Source organism: Thunnus maccoyii, chromosome 2 (assembly GCF_910596095.1).
Source record: "Thunnus maccoyii chromosome 2, fThuMac1.1, whole genome shotgun sequence".
Classification (NCBI taxonomy): domain Eukaryota; kingdom Metazoa; phylum Chordata; class Actinopteri; order Scombriformes; family Scombridae; genus Thunnus; species Thunnus maccoyii.
Genome location: NC_056534.1, coordinates 28,035,018 through 28,058,334, shown reverse-complemented (window position 1 = coordinate 28,058,334; position 23,317 = coordinate 28,035,018). Strand labels below are relative to the sequence as shown.

The 23,317-nt window shown below is 42.6% G+C and overlaps 1 protein-coding gene across 3 annotated transcripts; it reads left to right on the top strand.

The window, feature by feature from the left end:
* Window positions 1-2,458: 2,458 nt before the first annotated feature.
* pcdh10a (protocadherin 10a) lies at window positions 2,459-22,213 on the top strand. Of its 3 annotated transcripts, XM_042425284.1 has the most exons (5): window positions 2,459-5,864; window positions 7,194-7,252; window positions 7,936-8,042; window positions 19,172-19,555; window positions 21,522-22,213. In XM_042425284.1, exons 1-5 carry the CDS (start codon window positions 3,318-3,320, stop codon window positions 21,539-21,541), a joined length of 3,117 nt encoding a protein of 1,038 aa, XP_042281218.1. In that variant the 5' UTR covers window positions 2,459-3,317; the 3' UTR covers window positions 21,542-22,213. The 3 variants fall into 3 exon arrangements, with proteins under 3 accessions (XP_042281218.1, XP_042281210.1, XP_042281226.1); XM_042425276.1 differs by lacking the exon at window positions 21,522-22,213 and having other exon boundaries at window positions 19,172-19,869; XM_042425292.1 differs by lacking the exons at window positions 19,172-19,555; window positions 21,522-22,213 and adding an exon at window positions 9,927-9,965.
* The last annotated feature ends 1,104 nt before the right edge of the window (window positions 22,214-23,317 follow it).

Genomic DNA, 23,317 nt, shown 5'->3' with positions numbered 1-23,317 from the left:
TTAGTGATGATCTGTTTGAGTCTTACATAACTAAGACCTAACACCTGAAAGTGTGGGCATGTACAGACTGTTGGTCCCTCACTCTCCTGTTAGCTTTGATAAACTTCTGCCTGGGAAATATTACACCTTCATTACTCTCATAGACCCTTTTTGTGGAAGATATTTTGCCTTACAATGCTGAATTCCATTTAGCTGCTTTGGTTTTCAGGGTTCAGGTATTGTCACACTGTCATGGAGCCATCACTAATGTCATTAGTTACACCTGTGCTTTTCCTAATGTGTCAAGTCAAAATGTCTGCTGTGAAAAAGGCCAATTAGTGCAAAGAGTTTGTACATGTAGACTACAAACATGTCCAGGTCATTTGTTCTTGTGTAAAGTTTTAAAAAGATTTCCCTAAAACAATTACAACAAGAGGTAAACTGGTTCACACTCAAAGTTCAAAGTGATCTTTTGAAGTTGACATTTGCTTCACACTTAGTGGGTTTTTATTTCTTTAATATATTTATATATTTTTAAGGCATTTTTGTGCATTTATTATAGCAACAGTGGAGAGAGTTGACAGGAAAAGTAGGGGAGAGGGAGATGGGGGGTGACATGCAATAAGGGTCCGCTGCTGGAATTGAGCCGGGGATGTTACGGTTATGTGGCATGCGTCTTGGCCAGTAGGCTACTGGGGTGCGTCCATACTTAGAGTTTAACACATCAAAGATAAAATGTTACGTGTCAAATGTGCACACAAACACTTTCATAAGTAGGGCCATAGATGCCATTGAGAACACCAAGTTCATATCATCTGTATTGTTTCTGAGAATTTGGTAACATTAACATTCATCAGAAGATGATTACATTCTAGAGACACAGGGAAATTACACATGGTGGGCTTTTAAGGCTGATTCTGATATTCTTCAGGGGTGACATCTTATACGAATGTTTTTAAGCAAAACAATCAAGTTAAATTCAAATAAAACAAAGGGAATTAGAATTTCTCTCCTGAAACTATACACTTGGCACTGTGGAGAATTCTTTGAAGTAACATTTAGTCCATTACATAAAGATGTAACTTAAATAACTGAGCAGTTCAACAGAAGAGTTTTTTGTGTTTAGTTAAACATTTCTTGGGTAGGTGAGGTGGCAAAGGGGGGATCTGATTCATGACCTTGGTATTTCTACAGTCCTGCATGACTGAGGCCTGGTCACAGAGAATATAGAGGGAACAGAGTACACCACTGTATTGTCGAGTAGAAACCAGTGTCCAAATTCCAGTCGTCCCCCCTTCATCTCCAGAAATATTACAAAGAAAGCGGGCAGACACGAGGGGGCGACGTTGGTCTCTGTAACACCCTGACAGGAGAGAGAGAGAGAGAGAGAGAGAGAGAGAGAGAGAGAGAGCTGCTGTGCGCTCTGCTCTGAGATCCGACTCCAGTGTCAGCTCGATTCAGTCACACAGCTCCGGCTCAGACATGGGTGGAAATTCATCTAACGTCTCCTCTTTGTTTCTTCTGACTTGTATGGCGAGATGCAGAATCGCGTATCACTCGCTGTTTAATCCACCCCACAATGGGCACGTCGCTTTGCATTACGGCCGATATTGTTGCGCTCCATCTATTACATTTGGAATTAGAGACTTATGCTAATTAACTTCAATTACGCTCTTTTTCATCTTTTTGTCATCATCCTCCAAATGGTGTGCAAGTAGTTAGACCCCCACAATTTGTGTCTCCCTCACAACTATTCAATTTGCATATTTAATTTATGCTTTATGAATTAAATTATCGAATGATGCAACTGCATTACAGTTAAGGCCAGCATGTGAGGGGGTTAATGATAAGAATGGGAAGATATGGGAACTAATAGGCTCCAGGCTATTAGCAACACGGTAGGACAAAAGTATGATGCTTCATTACACTGAATTAAAGTAAGTCATGTGTGATTCTACTCTGATGGAACCTTATATCATACTGATGCTCACTGCCAAATAGCGCTGGAGATATAACTTTATTTAAAATGTTTTTTTTTTTTCATTGTGCCTCGATTTGTGTACATCTCAGGGAGAGAGAGGGAGAGAGAGAGAGAAAGAAAGAGAGAGAGAGAGAGAAAGAGAGAGAGAGAGAGGATAGCCACGGCACTGTGGGGTATTGCGTCACTAGCTATCTTTACTTGCGCAGGCTCTTTACATGGTGGTCTTTGGCTGTGGGCATCCTTGCTACATTCTGACTCATGCGTTGGTTTCAGAACATTGCTTTAATAGCTATCTGTTGACATAATTGCATCAATGACAACCTTGTGAGGGTGATGGGCTTTTATTTTGCAGCTTAAGAGCGATGTGTCACATTGGAAAAAAAGGTGAAACAAAGCACACAATAATAATCATAATAAATACCTGCTTTTATAAAAAAAAAATAATATAACAGTTCTCAAAGACCAGCATTCCCTCAGCAGCTGCAATATTATCTGCACACAGCATCGCAGTTTCCAACTGTCACCCACTATTATTCGACTTTCTTAATTCACTGGATGTGTAAAACATTTAATTTCCCTGTTACAACTGAGGCTGGGTCTGGAGGGGAGAGGGGAAAAAAGAAGAGGAGAGGAAAGGAGAACAGCGCAGCGGCACTTAACTGGTTTTGTTATGAGGGCCCGATGTGTGCTCTGGCTGGCGTTGCAGAGCCCCAATCAGGTGCCATTACACCCGGTGTTTGAGAATACCATTGGCTGGTGGGGAAAGGAGCTGTGCGCAAAACCAACCCCGCTGCTCACACTCGCCTTACAGAAGCCGAGCTGAGAGCATCATCCGCTTTGAGCGCTTAGGCGCAGTGATTACATCCTCACACAGAGAGATAGAGAGAAAGTCCTGTTATTCGCCAGTCTTCATTTAGAAGTTGCATTTGTTTTTAGATTTCGGCTTTGCGTAAATAGGAGTTTTTGCTTTCTTTTTTCTGCTCGTGTGGAATTTCCTATTTTGTTGTGTGACTCCATGTGAAGAAGGGGCAGTCTGTTCTGTGCACAGGGAGTGTTGGCTATGCGTCCTGGCTCCAGCCTGCAATGTTTGCGCTGACGCCAAAACTCACAGACCGGTGCAGAATTGATTAAAACAGAGAAGCTCGGATCAAATGGCTGTGCTTCTCACAGCTGAAACGACACAATGTTCCACTGACCCGAGGCAGAGGAGAGGAATTTCAGAATCGGACAGCCTTGTTGCTGTTAATTTCACTGCCTTTTTACGGACAGAGGAAATGAGAAATGCTCATTTCTTGTAAGAAAAAGGAATAACACTTTTTTTTTCGTCTTGAAGTGCACTTTGAGAGAGGGAGAGGAGATGATTTGGTTAGTATTCCTGCTCTCCATCCTGGATGGAGCTGTCTCCCAGCTACACTACTCCGTGCCAGAGGAGCAGGAACCTGGCTCTGTGGTTGGGAATATTGCAGAGGATTTGGGGCTGGACATTACCAAACTTTCCGCTCGCCGCTTCCAGACTGTGCCTAGTTCACGGACACCTTATCTGGAGGTGAACTTAGAGAACGGTGCGCTCCTGGTGAAGGAGAAAATTGACCGGGAAGAAATCTGTAAGCAGACCATCCCGTGCCTATTGCACCTGGAGGTGTTTCTGGAGAACCCGCTTGAGCTCTTTCGCGTGGAGATTGAGGTGATGGATATCAACGACAACGCACCCAGCTTTCCCGAGACAGACATTTCCGTGGAGATATCGGAGAGCGCCATCCCCGGGACCCGTTTCCCGGTGGAGAATGCCTTCGACCCTGACGTGGGCACAAACGCGCTCAGCACATATGCCATAACGAATAATAACTATTTTTACCTTGACGTGCAGACACAAAGTGACGGAAACAAGTTCGCAGAGCTGGTGCTGGAGAAGCCGCTGGACAGGGAGCAGCAGGCGGTGCACCGCTATGTGCTGACGGCTGTGGATGGGGGCATCCCGCAGCGAACCGGGACGGCTCTCCTGGTCGTTAAAGTTCTGGACTCCAATGATAACGCGCCTACCTTTGACCAGTCTGTGTACACTGTTAACCTGCGGGAAAACTCGCCCGTAGGCACTTTGGTCATTCAGCTCAACGCCACGGATGTTGACGAGGGACAAAACGGGGAAATAGTTTATTCTTTCAGCAGTCACAACACCCCGCGGATAAAGGACCTATTCAATATTGATGCCAGAACAGGTAGGATAGAGGTGGCGGGCGAGGTGGACTTTGAAGAGAGCAACACGCACCAGATTTACGTCCAGGCTAAAGACATGGGCGCTAACGCAGTCCCCGCGCACTGCAAAGTGCTGGTGAAACTCGTGGACGTGAACGACAACACACCAGAGATCGGTTTCAGCACTGTGACTGAATCTGTGAGCGAGCAGGACGCCCCGGGCACCGTGATCGCACTTTTTAGCGTCTCAGACCGGGACTCTGGTGAGAATGGGCAAATGAGCTGCGAAATACTGGGAGGCGTTCCTTTCAAGCTGAAATCGTCGTTTAAAAACTACTACACCATCGTGACAGACGGGCCGCTGGACAGAGAGAACACAGATTCATACACCATCACCGTGGTGGCCAAAGACAAGGGTCAGCCTTCTCTCGCCACCAGCAAGTCCATTAAAGTGCACGTCTCCGATGAGAATGACAATGCGCCCTGTTTTACGCAAGCTGTTTATGATGTGTATGTGACCGAGAATAATGTGCCCGGTGCTTTCATTCACTCCGTGAGCGCTTTGGACCCTGATATAGGACAAAACGCTCTTATTACTTACTCCATATTGGAGTGTGACATACAGGGCATGTCTGTGGACACGTATGTGTCCATAAACCAGGACACCGGTTACCTTTACGCGCTGCGCTCTTTTGATTATGAGCAGCTGAAGGAGTTTAGCTTCATGGTCCAGGCTAAGGACTCGGGTGCTGCTGAGCTCTTCTCTAATGCCACTGTAAATGTGATTATAGTTGACCAAAATGACAACGCTCCCACTGTTATTGCCCCCATCGGTAAAAACGGCACAGCCAGAGAGCACCTGCCGCGCTCTGCGGAGCCCGGCTACCTGGTGACGCGCATTGTGGCCATGGATGCGGATGACGGAGAGAACGCACGGCTGTCCTACAGCATCCTGCGGGGCAACGAGATGGGGATGTTCCGCATGGACTGGAGGACAGGGGAGCTGAGGACAGCCCGCAGGATCTCTCCTAAGCGGGACCCTCAGGGCTACTATGACCTGCTGATCGAAGTGAGGGACCACGGGCAGCCCCCTCTCTCGTCCTCGGCGAGTGTGAGTGTAATATTAGTGGACAGCGTGGTCGAGGGCCGCAGCGGGGATCGTGGCTCGGCCTCCAAGGCAAAGGAGACCTCCCTTGACCTCACCCTCATTCTCATCATAGCCCTGGGCTCTGTTTCCTTCATCTTCCTCCTGGCCATGATCGTACTGGCCGTGCGCTGCCAAAAGGACAAGAAGCTCAACCTGTACACGTGCCTGCTGGCCGGTGACTGCTGCCTGTGCTGCGGCTCCTGTTGCAGCAGACAGGCTCGCGGCCGGAAACAGAAGAAGCTGAGTAAATCCGACATCATGTTAGTTCAGAGCACCAACGTGACGTCAGGGGTCGGGCCCGTGGGGCAGGTGCCCGTGGAGGAGTCTGGTGTGGGCGGCGTGGGAGGGGGCTTCGGCTCCCACCACCACCAGAACCAGAACTCCTACTGCTACCAGGTGTGTCTGACACCGGAGTCCGCCAAAACGGATCTGATGTTCCTCAAACCGTGCAGCCCCTCCCGCAGCACTGACACGGATCACACCAACCCCTGTGGCGCCATAGTCACGGGTTACAGTGACCAACAACCGGACATCATATCCAATGGCAGTATTCTCTCTAATGAGGTAAGAGAAGCCTGAATCACCTTTTATTACCCAGGGCTCCACTTAACTCACCGTTACATGTCTTAAAAGTTCACAAAACCACGATTTAAAGGGTTAACCTGATTCAAAAGATCCTCCAGAAATCAACATCTGTGCCTGTGTTTCATGTCAAAGTGTGTTATCCATTCATGTCATGCGTAACGAAAGTCTCGCAGAAGATGGAAACGGTATTGACTTGGCTGTTCTGCTCTGTGGCCTTTAATCATTGTCATGCGTACTGGTGATTGGACATGTCAATTGTTAAATCTCATGTGGCCTTTTAGTTTTATTCGCAATAGACTGCTGTCAGATCAACCTTTATATCGCACGCAATAGACTGTTATCTTCTGAGTGTGACAGAGCTCGTCTCTTTGGGCATCAAGTGCTTATAATTTTTTAGCCAGACTACCAGATTGTAAAACACTTTTCTTTTTTATGCTGTATTTGGTGATAATGGTTCAATTTGACCCATATATTAACTTAATCACACGAGCGCGCACACATGGATAGACAATTTTTGTTTAGGGGTAAAAATCAAAATCAGCTGATTTTGAATATTTGGGTTAACTGTCTGTCAAGGTGTGGCATTTATCACGACAGTGAGTCCAAATAATGTAGATTTTTGATAATTACAATGAAGTGGAAACATGAATGATCAGAAACTTTGTGTAAAAAAATTTCACCAAGAACGCATTTCTGATGGTTTGGTGACATCAGTAGCTTTCCCTAATTGCTCCTTTACCGCAGAAAATTTAGATGATACATCAGAAGGTCAGAAGAAGTTTGGGGTGGCAAATATCATCAGAGGAAGGGAGGAGACGAGTGACTTGACGGAGCTGTTTTGTGTTTAACCTGTGCGTTCTGCTCGGGGAACTGAGGAGTTGAAGCTTTTTGTTGATTGCGGTGAGGCTGGAGTGGAGCCAGACAGCCAGTCACAGCCTTGCCTTTGCTGTGCGTTAAGTATTCCGCGCACGACCCAGCACGGCAGCACCGTGAACAAAGGTTGTTCAGTTTCAGCATCGGGCGGCTCAATCATTTACGCATTCAATCGCCTCCCTAACCCACTCTCCCCTGCTCTCGTCTCCTCTCGCCCACTCACTCACCAAGTGGATGCGCGCAACGTCGGTACCCCAGCCTCACGCTGCCACAGTATAACTACTCTTCTAACACTGTTGCATGTTGATAACTAATGTATACATTCGTGGTCAGTTATGTTTCTCTCATGTAGCAATGATCCTCCTTCTTTTATATTTAATAATGTGTCTATTTGGTATTAAAGGTGATCAAATGTGTGTTTCTGTGGGTTTCTAGACAAAACATCAACGAGCAGAACTCAGCTATCTGGTGGACAGACCCAGACGTGTCAACAGGTAGGGAAAAGCACACATCATTCCCCCTCTCTCTCTCTCTCTCTCTCTCTCTCTCTCTCTCTCTCCCCCCCTCTCTCTCTCTCTCTCACACACACACACACACACACACACACACACATCATATAATTACCAATGTACAGTGTCTATTGAACCAAATACCATCCACCATCAGAGGATTTGTAGCATCCAATAGGCATCATGGATCCACAGGCTATTCACATATCTATAAAATTGAATATTACACCCATCAGTATGAATCATGTACATTCCGCATCGTTAATTGTTGCTTTGAGAGGCTACACGGTTCACAAAGTATCCATAATGTTGCTCTTCAATTTGGCATCAGTCCCGTAACTGACAGTGCAGCGCCTATTAAAGCTCTAATGCTGGATTTCATTACATGCCATGTGTAACATCCAATTTAGACTCTTGACGCCCCCATGACTGTATTAATGTGGTGTTGATTTCTGATTCCCCTTTTCTGTCTCTTTCTCTCTGTCTCCTGTTCCCTCTCTGCCCCCCTCATTTAATCCCCCTCCTTTCTCTTCATCTTCCCCGTCCCGATACTGTATCTCGACCTCTGCGTCTGCCCCCTTCATTATTATCATACCACCATACCGCCTTCTCCTCCTTCTCTGACACGACTGTCTGCGCTCCTACTTTCGCCTCCCTGCCTTTTTCAGTTCGGCATTCCAAGAAGCAGACATCGTCAGCTCCAAAGACAGTGGTCATGGCGACAGCGAACAGGGCGACAGTGACCACGATGCTACCAACCGGGGTCATTCGGCCGGTGAGTTTCCCTCACATTGTGTAATTACACTGTCATTTCACTGCTCAAATACCCCACTTCCCTTCTTCGTCTCAACAGTGTGTGTGTGTTTGCGATTGTGAATGGGATAATGCTGAATTGTTGGTGCGGACTGGTGACTTTTAATTTCCTTAATTTGAGAGTGTGCAAAGGCCCGGGCTCCGGGTTCCTGGCTGGCATGAACAGCCCCAGAGGTGTTGATTGTATTTCACACCCGGGTGAAAGGGAGAAATATTTGGGGAAATCTCTTTTCTTTCTTTGTCTCTCTCTCTGTCTCTCTCTAGCTTTCCCCCCTTCTTTCTTTCTAACTCCGCTGCTGTTTCACGGAATGGTGGTAAAAGGACAGCGACTTGCGGCGAGGCAGTGTGAGGCCTATAGTGCTTTAGTGGCACAAATCAATAGGTTCACTCAAGTGAAAGGAAGACGCATGGAAGCTAAATTGATATAATGAGATGCATTTCAATCAGCTGTATGAACTGCCTCACATTTGGTGAATTGTACTGCTTTTGTTGGTTATAGATTTAGCTGATCAAACACATAAGCAGCTTTTTTGTTCTTTCTTTTTGTTTATCCAAATCTTTGTAGCTTTGGCATAAGTTAAAGCAAAGGAACATTTCCCTTCAGTTTCAGGTTTATTTACTGACTGATTTCTCCTCTACACTTAACAGTGCAGTGGATTTTTTTAGACAAGGCTTTAAGTCTTATCATAAGACTCCCCTTGTTCTCTCTAAATTTCTATTAGGTTAGTACCTGTTTATTGATCAAAGTGGAGTCAGACAAAAAGTGGAGCAATACGAAAACTCATTTCATATTGAATTGCCCTTTCCTTCTGAGGGATTGTTCCACATGGCTCGCGTAAGATCCCTGTCTAGACCGGAGCCTGCCAAATATCATATCAGTGCTGGGAATACAAATAGAGCAGATTAGATAGGTGTTGTAGAATAGTGAATGGTCCTCATCAGACTCTACGCTGTTTGACATTATTAATGAACCAAACCAAAATAGAGAGCCAATATGCAGTAGTGGTAGCGTCACTCCCTGCCCTTGCTGATGAAACAGGTTTGGAGGGTCAAACTGTACGAGACTGAAATGCAGAGGTGGAATGCATCCAAAGGCTCCTTTCTTTCTTTATCAAGAAGGATTTGCTTTGTGGAATAAATATTAACATGGATGATGAAAAATACATTCAGAGTTGAAAGCCCTCCATCAGAATGTGATGTATGAATGTCAGGAGCAGCACAGTCATGCAGAGCTGGACTATTCTTTTTTTTTTTAAAACATTCCTGTTATTCTACAAAACAGACCAGAGACAGAAACACACAGCAAAGAGAAAGGATGACATGGAACGTGCTACGGCTATAATTATGTGATACGCATTTTAGACCTGATATGATGTTCCAGGACTGGCCAGAGGGTTTTAACACTAATGTGGAATATTGCATTGAATTCCTTCATATCTTGGTTTTTCAAAGTGATGGTTTTTCTAGCAGGGTTACAGGCCTGCATTTAAGAACCAATAACAAGTGTCCTCAGCTTTATTTGGCTCAGAGCGTGTTCATTTGGCACTGGCCTGGGAGTGTACGCAGTTGGTGCTGTACTCTGTATTTCATATTAGGAACCAACATTTGTTCCTCATGTTGGATTTAGAAGGGAACAGCTTTAACACTCCATGGGAGGTAATATCACATGACTGGTATTTTGGAAAGAGGGACACTTGAGTTTCACAGACTTCTGTAAACAAAACCAGACGGAGTGTGTGTGTATATGTGTGTGTGTGTAAAGGTACACCATTGTCTGATTTAATATGTAGGCGTCTACATGATACCTGTATGTAATCCGCTTGTGTATGCTGTGTGTTTTGTGTAGGAGAAAACAAGGCTAGGTGATGATGTCTGTATTGAAAAGGAGTTCTCCTTGGAGACGGTGAGCTGGGAAGCTTAAATGAGATCCAGTTTAAGAGGCGAGAGTGGTTGCTGATGCTTGGCCCTCTGCCAGGTGTATATTGTCTCTATATAGGCAAACCCATTGCTGACTTGTGTCTCTGTATGACTTTTTTTACCGGGTAAATATGGGAATCAGAATACTGCTGGTTGTCTCATGTGGGTTGTATGCTACACTATGTTTGTGTACACTATTGTGTGCACTTTGCCTGTAAGAGTTTTGTGCTGAGTGCATGTTTTTCGGTAGAGAGCCAAACTGAATAAGCTTCAGCCAAGACTATGTATAGACCATGTGCATTTGTATGTATTTCTGCAGCATTTGTGTGCACAAACAAATCCGTACATACACACACATATATTTAGCATGCGTCCTTATATGCTTGCATTGTGTATGCGGTTGTGTTTGTCTGACACACACGTATTCTCTTCCAGAGTTTGTGGCAGGGTCTCATCCTTCATTCTGTCTCCCCCACACGTTAGCTCTCTGCAACACTCGGCTGATCAGTAATTCATTTCTAGAACCTTTGCATAGCAATTATCAAAGGAGGGTTAGAGGCAAGGTTTCCTCACGGGACCACGCGGCACACTCTCCCTTTTTGGTGCACCTAGGAATATTTCAAATCAAGGGAAAACCATTTCCAGTTGGCATATCATCAACTACACCTGCCGTAGCTTCCCGCTCGGCCGCCTGTCTGACACTTTAGAAAATAAGTCTCCTGACGTGGTTTTAAATCAAAGGGACACTGCCTGTGAGGCTGAAATATCACCGGATACCTTTAAAAAGTGGGTAAATGGCTTTTTTGAAAGAAGCATGACTGGAGTGAGGCACTACCACACTTTTTTTTACCCCACACCCTTTAGGTTGTTTGATTCAAATTAGACACTGTTTTTTCTCATTATTTCCTCCATCTTCCTAATAGGAGACTGCGGTGTAGAGTGAGAAATCAAACCAAAAAAAGGTGACAGATAAAAGAAGAGACAGGATGAAATATTCATCAGTGAAAAAAAAAAACTGGCACCTTAGAAACGTTCGATCAGCTGTGGAAGTCTGTGTGACGGGCGGGAGACTGGAAATGATTATTATCATGACGTTTGTTTTGGTGAGAACAACAGTCATGACAAATGGGACAATTAAATCACTGTGGCAATGGTTTATTAGATGGCTGATTATGAATTAGTGGTGGGCACCGTGTTGCAGTTTCCCATGTCAGTGAGCTGTCAAAGGAATTTAGCAAACAGGGTTTTGAAACAGCCCTTTCTCAGGCCTTCGACGCAACAAAACTGGTGATTGCTGTACAGTAGAATGACCATTTGTTGCACACATAGATATATGTCACAATAATGTGATATATGAAGATGTATGTGATCCCTGAGACCAAAAGAACCTCTCAGGTGTACAAGTTCAAAAGCATATAGAAAACAACAAGGAGACCTTGCTCACTTGAAGGTAAAGAAGACGAAAAAAGGCCTTGTGCATGCAAATTTAGCTGCCTTGGTCCAACTCAAATAATAAGATGTGCTTTCTGAATGAACTGAAGAGCAGATTAAGTGTTCCTACCCTGAAATGGATGGAAAAGTACCACAGGCCAGTACAAATAAATATGCCTTGAATATGCTGAAAACATAAGATCAAAAAGTGAAAAAGATGTGTTCAGAAAGTGGCCTTGGATATCTATATTCTATCTATATTCTTTTTATTTTTATCTATGGTTACTGAAGTGGAACATGAGGAATAAACAATGTCCTGGGAGTCATAAACATGCTTTGGCCATGTGAGTGACACACATGTGATCCTTTCTGCCCAGAGACTGAACATCTGCTTCAGCCAGGCTGCCATGCCAAACTTCAAATGTTAAAGTATGATGTCAAGATACGTTGCTCAAAGTAAGCACAGGTGTTGGGTATTCTGATCTGTAATCAGTAGCTTCAGTTACATTCTTCTCTAATGTATGCACAGCATAACTGCTAAATTACTTTTGTTCACATTTGTGGCCTGGAAGTACATGGTCATGAATCTCAACAAGGCAACTTGGTGAAAGGATCATTTTGACTTATTACAACTTGGGTCTAATAGTCTTGGCCATCATTCTTAACGATACTAACAACTCTGTACTTATCAAGTTCATTGATGGGATCTGGGAATGCAGTGACATGGCTGAAAAGTAGTACAATCAGACAAGAAACACAAGTAAAAACACTAAAGAAATCTTACTGCTTTGAACCAAAACCCCATGTTAGCCGAACTTGCATGGAAGAGGAAACAAAAGCACATCATTGCACTCTTTTTCCATGTATTAACGACATTTCAGGTGAACTAAGTTTCCAGTTTTACCTAAAATAAAGTGGTTTAGATCACTGGATCCTAACCACTGGGCTGTGGACCGGTGTTGGGCCATGGTAAATTTGGTATTAGTATGTGTGCTGTAAATACCTAGAACTTACCATGATTTCTTTACCAAAGGAAGTCATCAGCGGGCAAAGTCAACAGTTTATCATAACCCACTACTTGATCGGCATATGTTATGTACCCCCACTCTCCAGAGTAATAAGGAATGTTCTCATAACTAAGCGAAATGATAGCCAGAAATTTGAAAGTAAAGCCTAAGTTGTAATGAACTGGAATCAAAATCACAATCATAACAATTAAAATCACTTTATTGTCCACCTTTGGTGCACATAGGTAAATCAGGAGGTCTCAGTGTATACAGTCTCATGTCCATGACTTTGTCTGGTCAAGACTATATATAATGTAGCTCGCTGCTTTTGAAGAGTAGACCAAGTGATGAAAAATATACAAACCAGAGACAGATAATCAGTGGTCATCCAGGACCTCTCCAACAATATATAAGGGAGGAGATTAATCAAACAGACACTGTTAGGGCAAGCGGCCATCTTGGCTCTTCTTCCCAGCCCCAGTTGCCGTGTAGCAAACATCGAAAATGGTTAGCTGCCTCTCAGAGACTCAGAACAATTTCTCTGTCTGTCATTACTGGATATGGTAGGAGCCATCTTGCTCTGTTTTGGCCCTGGGAGGTCTCTGCTTTACTCATCACAGCCTCACTGGCCAAGTCTTGTAAGGAAGCTATGCTGCTCCCCTGCCGACCCGAGCTGCTGTCCAAATATTGACGTTTTGTGTCTGTATTCTCTCTGGAACAGTGGAGGACAAGATGAAAAACACAGGTACGGATAGAAGACACCCTCTACCTGGGGGAGAAGGAGTGTTTTTTTTTCTTTTGAGAGAGGTAAAAAAGAAATAAAGAAAGAGGGAGAAACGGGCAAAGAGGATTAAATGTGAGAAGAAATAACAAGAGACAGAGACACAGAAAGAGGGAAAGAGACACAAAGGGACTAATAGAGAAGAAAGAGAAACAGACAGAGGAATGAGTGCAGGGAGGGACTGCAAATCTGAGTGCAGCAGATATACCCACAAAGTGAATTCGAACATGGGGCTTGTGTTTTCTCAGGATTTGTTTTCCTTCATTTCCTCACTCCCAGTTGCTGGATGTATGTCAGGCAGCGCAATTAGTCAAATCATACCGACGTGGGATTTCAGAAACATGCAGAGATGTAATGGAAAAAAAAGAACAGAAGTACTGATTGCTTATTAGCAAGTAGATTGTGTTTGCATTGTGTAGCATCGTTTACTTCCGTGTGTGCGTGTGTGTGTGTGAGTGTATGTGTGCGTGCAAGCCTGGATGTGTGTGTGTTCCTCCTGCCTGATGAGGTCATGATGAGAGATAGGGCTGCTGGCAGGGCCTGTCATTGCCAGTCACTGGATGGTTGTTGTTTTGCTTCCTGCCCGAGGAAGAAAAGGTGCTTTGCGGGGATCAACAGCCACTGGGTGTCATGTGCGTGTGGTCTGTCTGTCTGTTTACTTGTGTACATTTCCATATCTCGGCGTAAGAGTGTATTTTTAAGCCCGCGTGTTTGCAAACATACATGTTGATGTCACTGTTTTTAACAGTGAGCCGGCAGGCAAAAATCACGGAATACTTTGGAACCTTATGACAAGAGTTTCTGCAAGCCTGATACATAGTAAACAGTGACTGCTGCAGACTATATTTACACATCAAGTACAATACGCCCTTGTGCCTCCTCGGTAATATACTGAGATATAAAAAATATGGAACAAACTGAGCTTTCTCTTAATCCTTTGACATTAACTGTGTATTCGCATGCGTGTGTAGGAGTGTGTGTGTGTGTGTGTCCATGTCCTTTCTGAATAGTTGCACGTGTGTTCGTTTTGCACCTTTGCTTTTACCCTTTCTGCTGATTTTGTTTGCACATTTAGAAGCATATGCATTGTGACTACAAACCACTTTATCTGCACAGCAGCACAGAGATGATTGGAGGGCCTGAGGCCAACACCCTCGTGTGTCAGAAGAGGAAATTAATTTGTGAAAAAGTCCATTAAAAGGCTAAAGGCTAAATGTAAAATGGGAATTAACAGAAATACCATGATTAATATGCCCCCAACCTTAGAAGACAGCATAAACATACATTCATTTCAAGGGTGAATCGGAGGATAAATGCAAGTAAACGCCACTCAAAATTGAAATTTGCATTTATTTACACAGTTCTCCCGGAGTAGCACTCCAGCACTGTTCACGTTGTAAATTTAGAGATCACTCGTTTTGTTCTCCACCGAATCACGGTTTCTCTTCTTGAGTACAGAGCTGCCACTGAACCACAACCCACAAGTGCAAGGTGGTGATAAAAAACAAATGAACCTCTTGGCAGCAAACGCACTGTCTGGTAAACAGACATTGATGTCTTTAAAACTTGCTGAATCAAACATAATCTGTTGAATAAAACACAAAAGAAAGTAGCTGTCAGCTCTTATGTGCAGCTATTTTTTCTCCTCAAATCCTGTGCTTTACTCAAAGTAAATAACTGAGCATAGTGAAACAGCATGTTGTAGGCTTGTAGTGAACTCCCTATATCCCAAGGGAAAATGAAATCATGCTGTTAATCCCCAGTTGATATAATGAACTCTATTAAAGTTTAAGCATAATTTTACATTGACATTTTTTCTTACATTTTCTACATTTTCTTTTCTTTTATTCAGCCTCTCACATAAAGCGTGCCGGGATTCCAGCCCCACATGACCCTGAACAGTTAGATAACAGGGTATTGAAAGTGGCTGGCTGGATGTTCAAAATATTTCTATATGTAATATTAAATATAATAGAGTTAAAATAAATAAAAACCAATGTTGAACTGGAAATTTTTCATTTTCATTGTGTTAGAAAAGCCCCCCCCTTCACTGCCCACCTCTGTCTAACCCCTCCATCCATACAGTCTCCATCTGCGAGGCCCAGGTCTCCCCCTGTCTTTTTTGGCCATTGCTCTTTCCATCTGCGATTGCCTGGGTCTTCCCTCTCCTTCCTTATGGCTCCTGCAGTCTTGCTGCTTCTCCTGCCTGCTGTCTCTGTCTGTGAAATCTGTGACTCTCCCGTCTGTTTGGCCCCTGCTGTCTCTTGTCTGTAAGACCTTGTGTCTCCTCGGGCTTTCTGGTCACTGCAGTCTTGTGGCCTGTCTCGCTTCCTGCGAGGCCTGAATTTGTGACGTGATTACATCCACACAATGCACAAATAAACAAAAAAGGATAGAATCAGCCACGATCGCAGTTCTCAGGCAGTTAATAATAGATGCTATTTACACGTGCACTGAATGACCTTTGCAGTTAGAATAAGTTGTAATACTATGTAAATTAAGTCAGTCTGATATGTTTGATTGCACATATTGTAGCTGCTCTAATAAAATTAAGACATCTGTGAAGTTTTTTGATCTTTGATAAGACGGGTTAAGAATAATCCGATCTGTAATAATAATAAAAAGCACTCCCATGTGGTTGTTCTGACTATTTTCTTTCCCTTCTGTCTTCAATGCCTAGATGACATAAGGAGACTAGTTGACAGGGCTGTTTTTAGGTATAAGTGAGTGAAGTGGTTGTCTAGGGCGCCACCACTTGATGGATATAACAGAGAGGGAAAAGGGCTTTTGTAATTAATTTCAGGCACCCAAGAATCTCTGTTACTGATGTCCAGTGTGTGCATTACTTTCTTAAAAAACACGCTGCTCACTGAGAAGAGACTTGTGGCTCACTCTGTGTGTGGACACTGGGGGGGTGACACTCAATCATTAATGGAAACTGCTGGCTGCCACTTATTTTGCAATCCTGGCTTATTTATATGTATATATATATATATATATATCACACCACTGTGTGAAACATGTAACCAGCATACTTATATTCCACACAAACATTGTGAGTAAGTGACCCACTGGGCCACAAAACATATATATAAAAAGAGTAGTTTCATTCAATTGTATGACAGCTAGTAGGAGTAGATGATGCGAGCGGAGCGGTTGCCGCCGTCTATTTCAGACATTTTACAGCTGACCCACACTTCTAAAGAGCTGCTGCTGAAAACTTCACGATAATGTTGAAGTGTTCTGAATCCTGTTCTTTCTGCCATGACAGATGACACAATGACATCCTCGCTCTATGGATATTATAGAAAATACTATAGAGTAGGTTATCATTGTGTTTTTTTTTTTCTAAAAATAGGCTAACAATATTTCAAGTCTTTGGTAAAATAATAGTCAGGTGCATATATGAACATCGAAACAGGTTTTGTCCACTGTGATCATTCCTCCGGTTCATTCTGACCATTAAAGGATCCCAAGTGTGTTTACATTTTAAGTGATGGGAGACAAAATCCACAGTCCTCATTTTGAGAAAGAATTTATTTAAAATGTTTTTTTTTTCTGAAGATAATTTGAGACTGAATTAGTCAAATAAAGTGGATCTCTTCTGCAGTTAAAGCCTGTTTAGTAAAAAAATTCCCTCTTTGTGTCTTGATGGACAGTGTTTTCCTGTTCAACTGCAGTGGAAGAACTGTAGCAAAAAGACTGTAATTTTGAAAAATATTGACTAATTTGGACAGATGAAGCTTCATATTAGCATAAAAAACATAACAAAAACATTTGAAATACATTTTTGCACAGGAGGACTGTAGATTTTGTCTCACATCACTTACCTTCAGAGTGCAATATGAAGGGATCTTCTAATGACCAGTATGAACAGGAGGAATGAATACAGCTATAAAAACATGTCAAGGTCCAGTGTTTTAAGACAGACTTAATTGTGAAACTCTCCTTTAACGCAGCTATAAAACATCTACATTGCATCATCTTCACAAATTTTAATGCAGGCCTAAAATGTGCACTGTGTTGTATAATGAAGGGAAATTTATAATCAGCTATATTAAATCCCAAACATGATTATAACCAGAATAAGACATAATAAGAACTAGTGTGTATATAGAGACGCCAACTGACAGATATTGTGATTTAAAAAAAATAAGATAGTATAAAATTATCATAATTGTCATAAAATATTATAATGAAAAGATCAATCCCCTGAGGGCTGCCGGTAGGAGTCTAGCCTATAGGACACCAATATGATGTTGCCTCAATAATGTAGTGTTTCCCACACACAGGTTTTTATTTATTAAAAAAAAAAATGTGCAGACTTGTTAAATTGGCATTATATTGTTTGAACATTGTGCACACATGATGCACAGACTAGTAGAGCAGTAGCATCCAATCTGACAGAACAAACCAAACTGAAATGCAAAGTTTGGTAATGTGCATCAGTGACACTTTCTCTGTTCTCACTGTCACTGAAGGTAAAGATAATCCATAATAATGAGGGGATACTTGTTTCTTCCCTTACAAATCAGAAGAGTAAAACTGCAATAGCAGTGAATAAAATGGCATATTTACCCTCTTATATTATGGCAGATCATTTTAAATGATCATATTTCTTCATTGGCATGGTTGCATCGATCTATTCTGATAATTAAATGTGATATTCTTCCCTTGTTTCTGTGTATATACATACTCCACGTAGGCTTATGTTTCTCTGTAGCCTAATAGCTATTGATATGTAGGTGCTTACATTACATTGTTTGTGTGTGTGCGTGCATTCTTTTAGTAATAGAGGAACAGTGGCATTATCAGTCGAATAGATCAGTAGAATAGATTTGTGTAAGTACACCCTTTGATCTGAAGCCCTCTCAGCCTCAAGGGAATTACAGATTACAGATTGTCCGCTTTCTTTGTCTCTCTCTCTCTCTCTCTCTCCTTCCGCCTCTCTTCCATGTAACGCATCTCTCTCTCACCTTAATCTGCCCGTCTCCAGCTTTGATCACGTCTTTCCAGTGCTTTCCCACATTGTCCCGGCTTCAGTGGAAACCGGGAAAACTACGAATCCAATCTGCACAGGAGAAGAATGGCTGCAGGGTCTCATTATTATGATGACTCTGTTCACATCTCTTGTTCCTCTCTCTTCCCTTTTATAATCTCGCTCATACTCCCCCTCCCCACCCCCCCCCATCCTCCTCTCTTTATTCTCTCTAAGAGAGTGTAATTAACATAACTGGTACCTCTTTCATGATAGTTGTGTGCGTGTGTGAGTGTGTGTGTGTTATTCTATTATGTCATTTCAGATGTTAATTTAATCTTTTTTATGTTGATGTTTTGCTTTTGGCAGTAGCTCTGTGTCAATTACACAGTTTGTCGGTTTGTATAGGGATGATTGACATTAGATTGTGATTAATCAGCTAGTGAATATTTTGTTGCTTTTTGTGGTGCATTTCTTAAGATAATTGTTGTTTTTGTGTAAAGATGATGGAATATGGATTCACATTTTGTCTCTTGGTGTTTGGGAATCAATTGTGAGTCTGAGGATGTTGATGGGGAGAGGGGGGCGAAATGTTTTTGCAACACCACATCACTTTGATTGCACATTTCATTCAGAATGAATGAGGTGAGGAGGAAAGCAAACAATTCGCTTCATCAATGTTGGCCTTGTCTCTTTGATGAATAGCTTTTGCTGCACTTTTTCTGCTCGCGACATTGGCAAATGATTGCTAACTTGTATTCTCTCTTCTGGTCTCTTTCTCCCATCTCTTCCTCCCATCTCGCCTTTCCACTCCAAATATCCTTGCTGCTTCTCCTCTCATGCTCCCTCGACTCCTTTTATTTATTTTTTTTCCCTTTTACTTATCATCCCTTACATCTTTGTAATTTTTCATCCACATTTCCACCCTCCTCATCCTGCTTCAACTTTCCATCCTTCCATCTGTATTCTCTCTGCAGGTGCGGACCTGTTCTCCAACTGCACGGAGGAGTGCAAGGCCCTGGGACACTCCGACCGCTGCTGGATGCCGTCCTTCGTGCCGTCAGATGGGCGCCAGGGGCCGGACTACCGCAGCAACCTGCACGTCCCCGGCATGGACGCCACGCTGCCCGACACTGAGGTACCCTCCTCCGTCAACCTCTCCGACCAACTCACCATGACCTCGTCCACCGCCTCGTCCAGCGATAGGTCATTCTCCACCTTTGGCAAGGACGGTCAAAGGTCACAGTCACACCACAGCCTTCACCATCACCTCCATCCGCAACAGCAGCAGTACAGCTCCAGCACGCTAGAGAGGAAAGAGTATGATAGGGGGACCCTACCGTACAAACCCACCTTTCTCTGTGAGTATCAGTATGAAAGTTCCCTGGGACCCTATGACTTTGGTCTGGTCCAGTACAGATACTAAAAGGAGGGGACGCTGAATCTGCCTCTTGATTCTGATCGGGACTTTTTATGTTGTTTATCAACGTTTGTTTCTTCTATTTTTAAGGAGTTTAAAAATATGGCTTTATGTTTTGTTGTATTTTTTTTTTTTTTTGTAAATTATCATTTCTTTTGTCAAATGTAAAATGTAATCTATTATTGCTAACTCCCCTTCTCCAAAACCCGCTTTAAAAAAAATAGATCTAACCCCACCCTAATCCTAAATACTGTCTGTAATCATGTGTCTTATTATAAAATAAACAAAATTTGAATTGGACTCATATTAGTTTGCTGTGGCCCCTTTTTCTTTCTTTTTCCTTTTCTCTAAATTCCCCCCCTCGAGATCCTCTCCAATCAGTCTTTTTATCTGATGCTCATATAAGTAAAGGTCACCAACACAAGCACACATCATATTCCTCTTCTCACCATCTTCACACACATGCAAGCAAATGCTGTTCAGTTGAAAACATGCACAGAGAGGAAATAAGAGATAGATCATCTCATGCTGTAAAGGACATCTTTTTCTATTTGCTCAACTGAGTTTCGCTCGGGCACGATGACTTCCCTACTGAATAGCTCGAAAGGTGAAGCATACAACCCACGCTTCTTCTCTTTCAGAAGGACTGAAGTCCATTTTGTTCTAAAAAGGATGTCTGGAGTATCTATACTTGCTTGTGGATCAATACGTGACACAAAGAAGGGTGGGTGAGGTGCGCTGACAACCATGAGGTCAAGATTCTTCAGTTGGGAGAGTCACGCACACAAGTTTTGTGTGAGAAAGGATGAAGGTTTAATTTGGCAAGTGAAACATATTGATATCCTTTTGGAATAAAAATGGAGTTTCCAGCTTGCATCTCTAAAGAAGCTGGATGGTATTATTTAGAAGAGGATGGCAGGATATTTGCCGCTTTCAATTGCTTGCTCCCACATTACATGAATATTCTATTAGCTCTAAGAGTAGAGAATGGATTCGATATACACGTTCAGTAGAGAAGTCATTTCCAGTCAAGTCACCACCATGTTAACCACCATCCTCCATGATACTGCATGCTGACTGTGGCCTGTCTCTCAGGTAAACGATGAGCACCATAACCTGCTTTTTTTTGTTGTCTGTATTGTTTTCCACTTTCGCAAACAGAACTAAGCAATCTTCTCCTTGCACATCAGGTCCATGTGAAAAATAATTGGTATTTAGCCTTTAGGTGCTAGAGCCCGCTTTGCTCCAAATATAGCTGCCTGCATGTCTGCTTGTCTCGTCTACCCCGCAGGGTTAGGATAAATGCACTCCATATTCACCAAGTCCAAAACTCACAACTTCTTTTCACAACATAAATTCTATTTCATTTTATTTTTCTTGATTTATGACTTCTCCTCCCGTTTGCCTTGTCTCTTGAAATAAATGGACCCTGTGGTTTTGTTGTTCATCAGTCTGTAAAAAAATGAGACTATTCCCAGAGGCTGAAGCTATATTAACCAATAGGCATCATCTTCTTCTTTTAAAAATAGCATCATTTGCTACGAGTGGCTATAGCGATGCTCTGATCACTAGGGTTGCCTTGATAAAGGGTTTATAAATGTTTAATGATCCATTTATAGATAATTAATGAAGCAATTAGCGCTCTGTGTATTTTTTATGCATGCATTATGTAGCCACCAAATTTTGAACATTTATCTTTGCTGATGGACATGTTTTTACCCAATTCCCAAATTAGTTTTACCATTATACTGCGAGGACCAGCCTTTAGGGTATATAAATAACTTCACAGAGAGTCCTTTGTGGCATGTATCCTTCAAGAGATGGTATTTCGGGCCGATTGTGTCACTAAAAAGTCTCCAGGGAAAGGGTGTCATTTGTCTTAACGAGTGTGTTCTCTGTCTTTTCAGCCCGCAAAAGGATTTGCTAGCTCGTTCCATGTGGACCTGTCGGAGACAGCGTGAATTTCTGTACTAGACCACCAACACTGATGCTAGAGACAGCAAAATAAAACTAAACAAACAGCAACCTGGACAACAGCAACCTTGGTTAAACTTCATTATCTCGGGTGGCGAACTGTAACGAAGCCTTGGCAGTGTTCGCCGAGGGAGGAAAGGAGAAATAAATACTGAGTAGCTGTAAACCTCTAGATATCTGAGGAGCAATCCAAAGCCTTATTCCTCTCAGCAGGACTGAGACCGGGGCCGAAAACACTCGACGATGTGAAGATTATAAAGTCATCAGCAGAAAGGAGAGAAGAACTGAAACGAAGAGAGGAATACAAAACAAGACGAAGAGGGAGTGATTAACTCACAGAGGTGTTTTTTTTTGACTGAGGAGTTAGCCTCTAGAGATCTGTGTGTGCCTGTTTACATGAAGAAAAAAAAAAAAACTATGTTTCTGTACAAACTTCAACCAACATCACACGGAACCCTTTAGCTATTTCTATGGTCACCACTAAGCCAACTGTACAGAGACTGTGTGTGGGGGAAAAAAAGGAGATGGACAGCCAGAGTGAAAGCGAAAGACTGAGCAAGAGACGACAATTTTAGAGAGAGAGAGAGAGAGAGAGAGAGAGAGAGAGAGAGAGAGAGAGAGAGAGAGAGAGAGCAGGTGTTGTACAGGTATAAAATGACAGAAAAAAAGAAGACAATGGAACAAGCAGAGATGATGTGCAGTACTATAAATTCTGTATCTCCGGTTTTTTCTGACTTGACTGTCTTTATATAACTTCTCTTTTTTGTTTCTGTTGTTCTTTCTGTGTAGTTCAAGTGTGCAGACTCTAATGTATTCCAACATACAGTTACAAGCAGGAACATGCGGTCTGGAGTCGGGGTCCAGCCCTCTTTCAAGTTTAGCCATTTCAGGAAGGGGATTTTAATAAATACACTGCGCAAGAGAAATTAGCTAAAACAATCGTCGAGTTCAGTTTGACAATAAAATATCACAAATGAATGTTTTCATTTCTAAACGAGTGACTAACAGATATTTCAAGCTCCTTCCTGAGCTGACTGCAGAGAAAGTGAAATGACCCTTTACCAGGATGTGGTTCCCTTAATGCCATTGGCCTATACATAAACAATCAGACACATTCAGTGGTTTTTATCATGTGTGCAAAGTGTTTACTGTGCTATTTTAAAAAGCTTATAAATGAATATAAATCTATATATATAACTATATATATATACAGTATACTTTTTTCTGAAAACTGTGTAACCATTGATTATTTTCTACACCTCATAATGTCATTCAATCTAATAATACCAAGTGCTACAAAATCAAGACTTGTATTGACTAAAACAAGGAGGAGCGCTTCAACCTAAAAGAGCAAACCCCTTCACACCTACCAAGGATTAAGTTGATGTTCTTATTTGATTGTTACTTTTCACCGTTTACAGATGCCAGGCCTTGTTGTGTGTAGCGAAGACACCAATTGAGTTGTTATGGCCTGTTGTGTATTTTTAATAGCAGAATATGTGTTCATGTACAGGAAGGGGGACTATCACAATCGAGCTAGATATCAAAGGTTTTACAATCATACAAGAGAGGCATACACACGCACGCACGCACACACACACTCACGCACACACACACATGCGCGCGCACACACACACACACACACAGGTCAAGTGGTGATAAATAAACTGTGTCATTGAAGTTCTCTAATGTGTGTTTTGTCATGTTCATCTGAGAATATTCTCAGAAA

Excerpts from the sequence above, each read along its gene's own strand:
- pcdh10a (XM_042425276.1), top strand. The coding sequence starts at position 3,318 with ATGATTTGGTTAGTATTCCTGCTCTCCATCCTGGATGGAGCTGTCTCC. Across the intron at positions 5,865-7,193 it reads GCAGTATTCTCTCTAATGAG|ACAAAACATCAACGAGCAGA; the intron begins GTAAGAGAAGCC and ends GTGGGTTTCTAG. Across the intron at positions 7,253-7,935 it reads AGACCCAGACGTGTCAACAG|TTCGGCATTCCAAGAAGCAG; the intron begins GTAGGGAAAAGC and ends TGCCTTTTTCAG.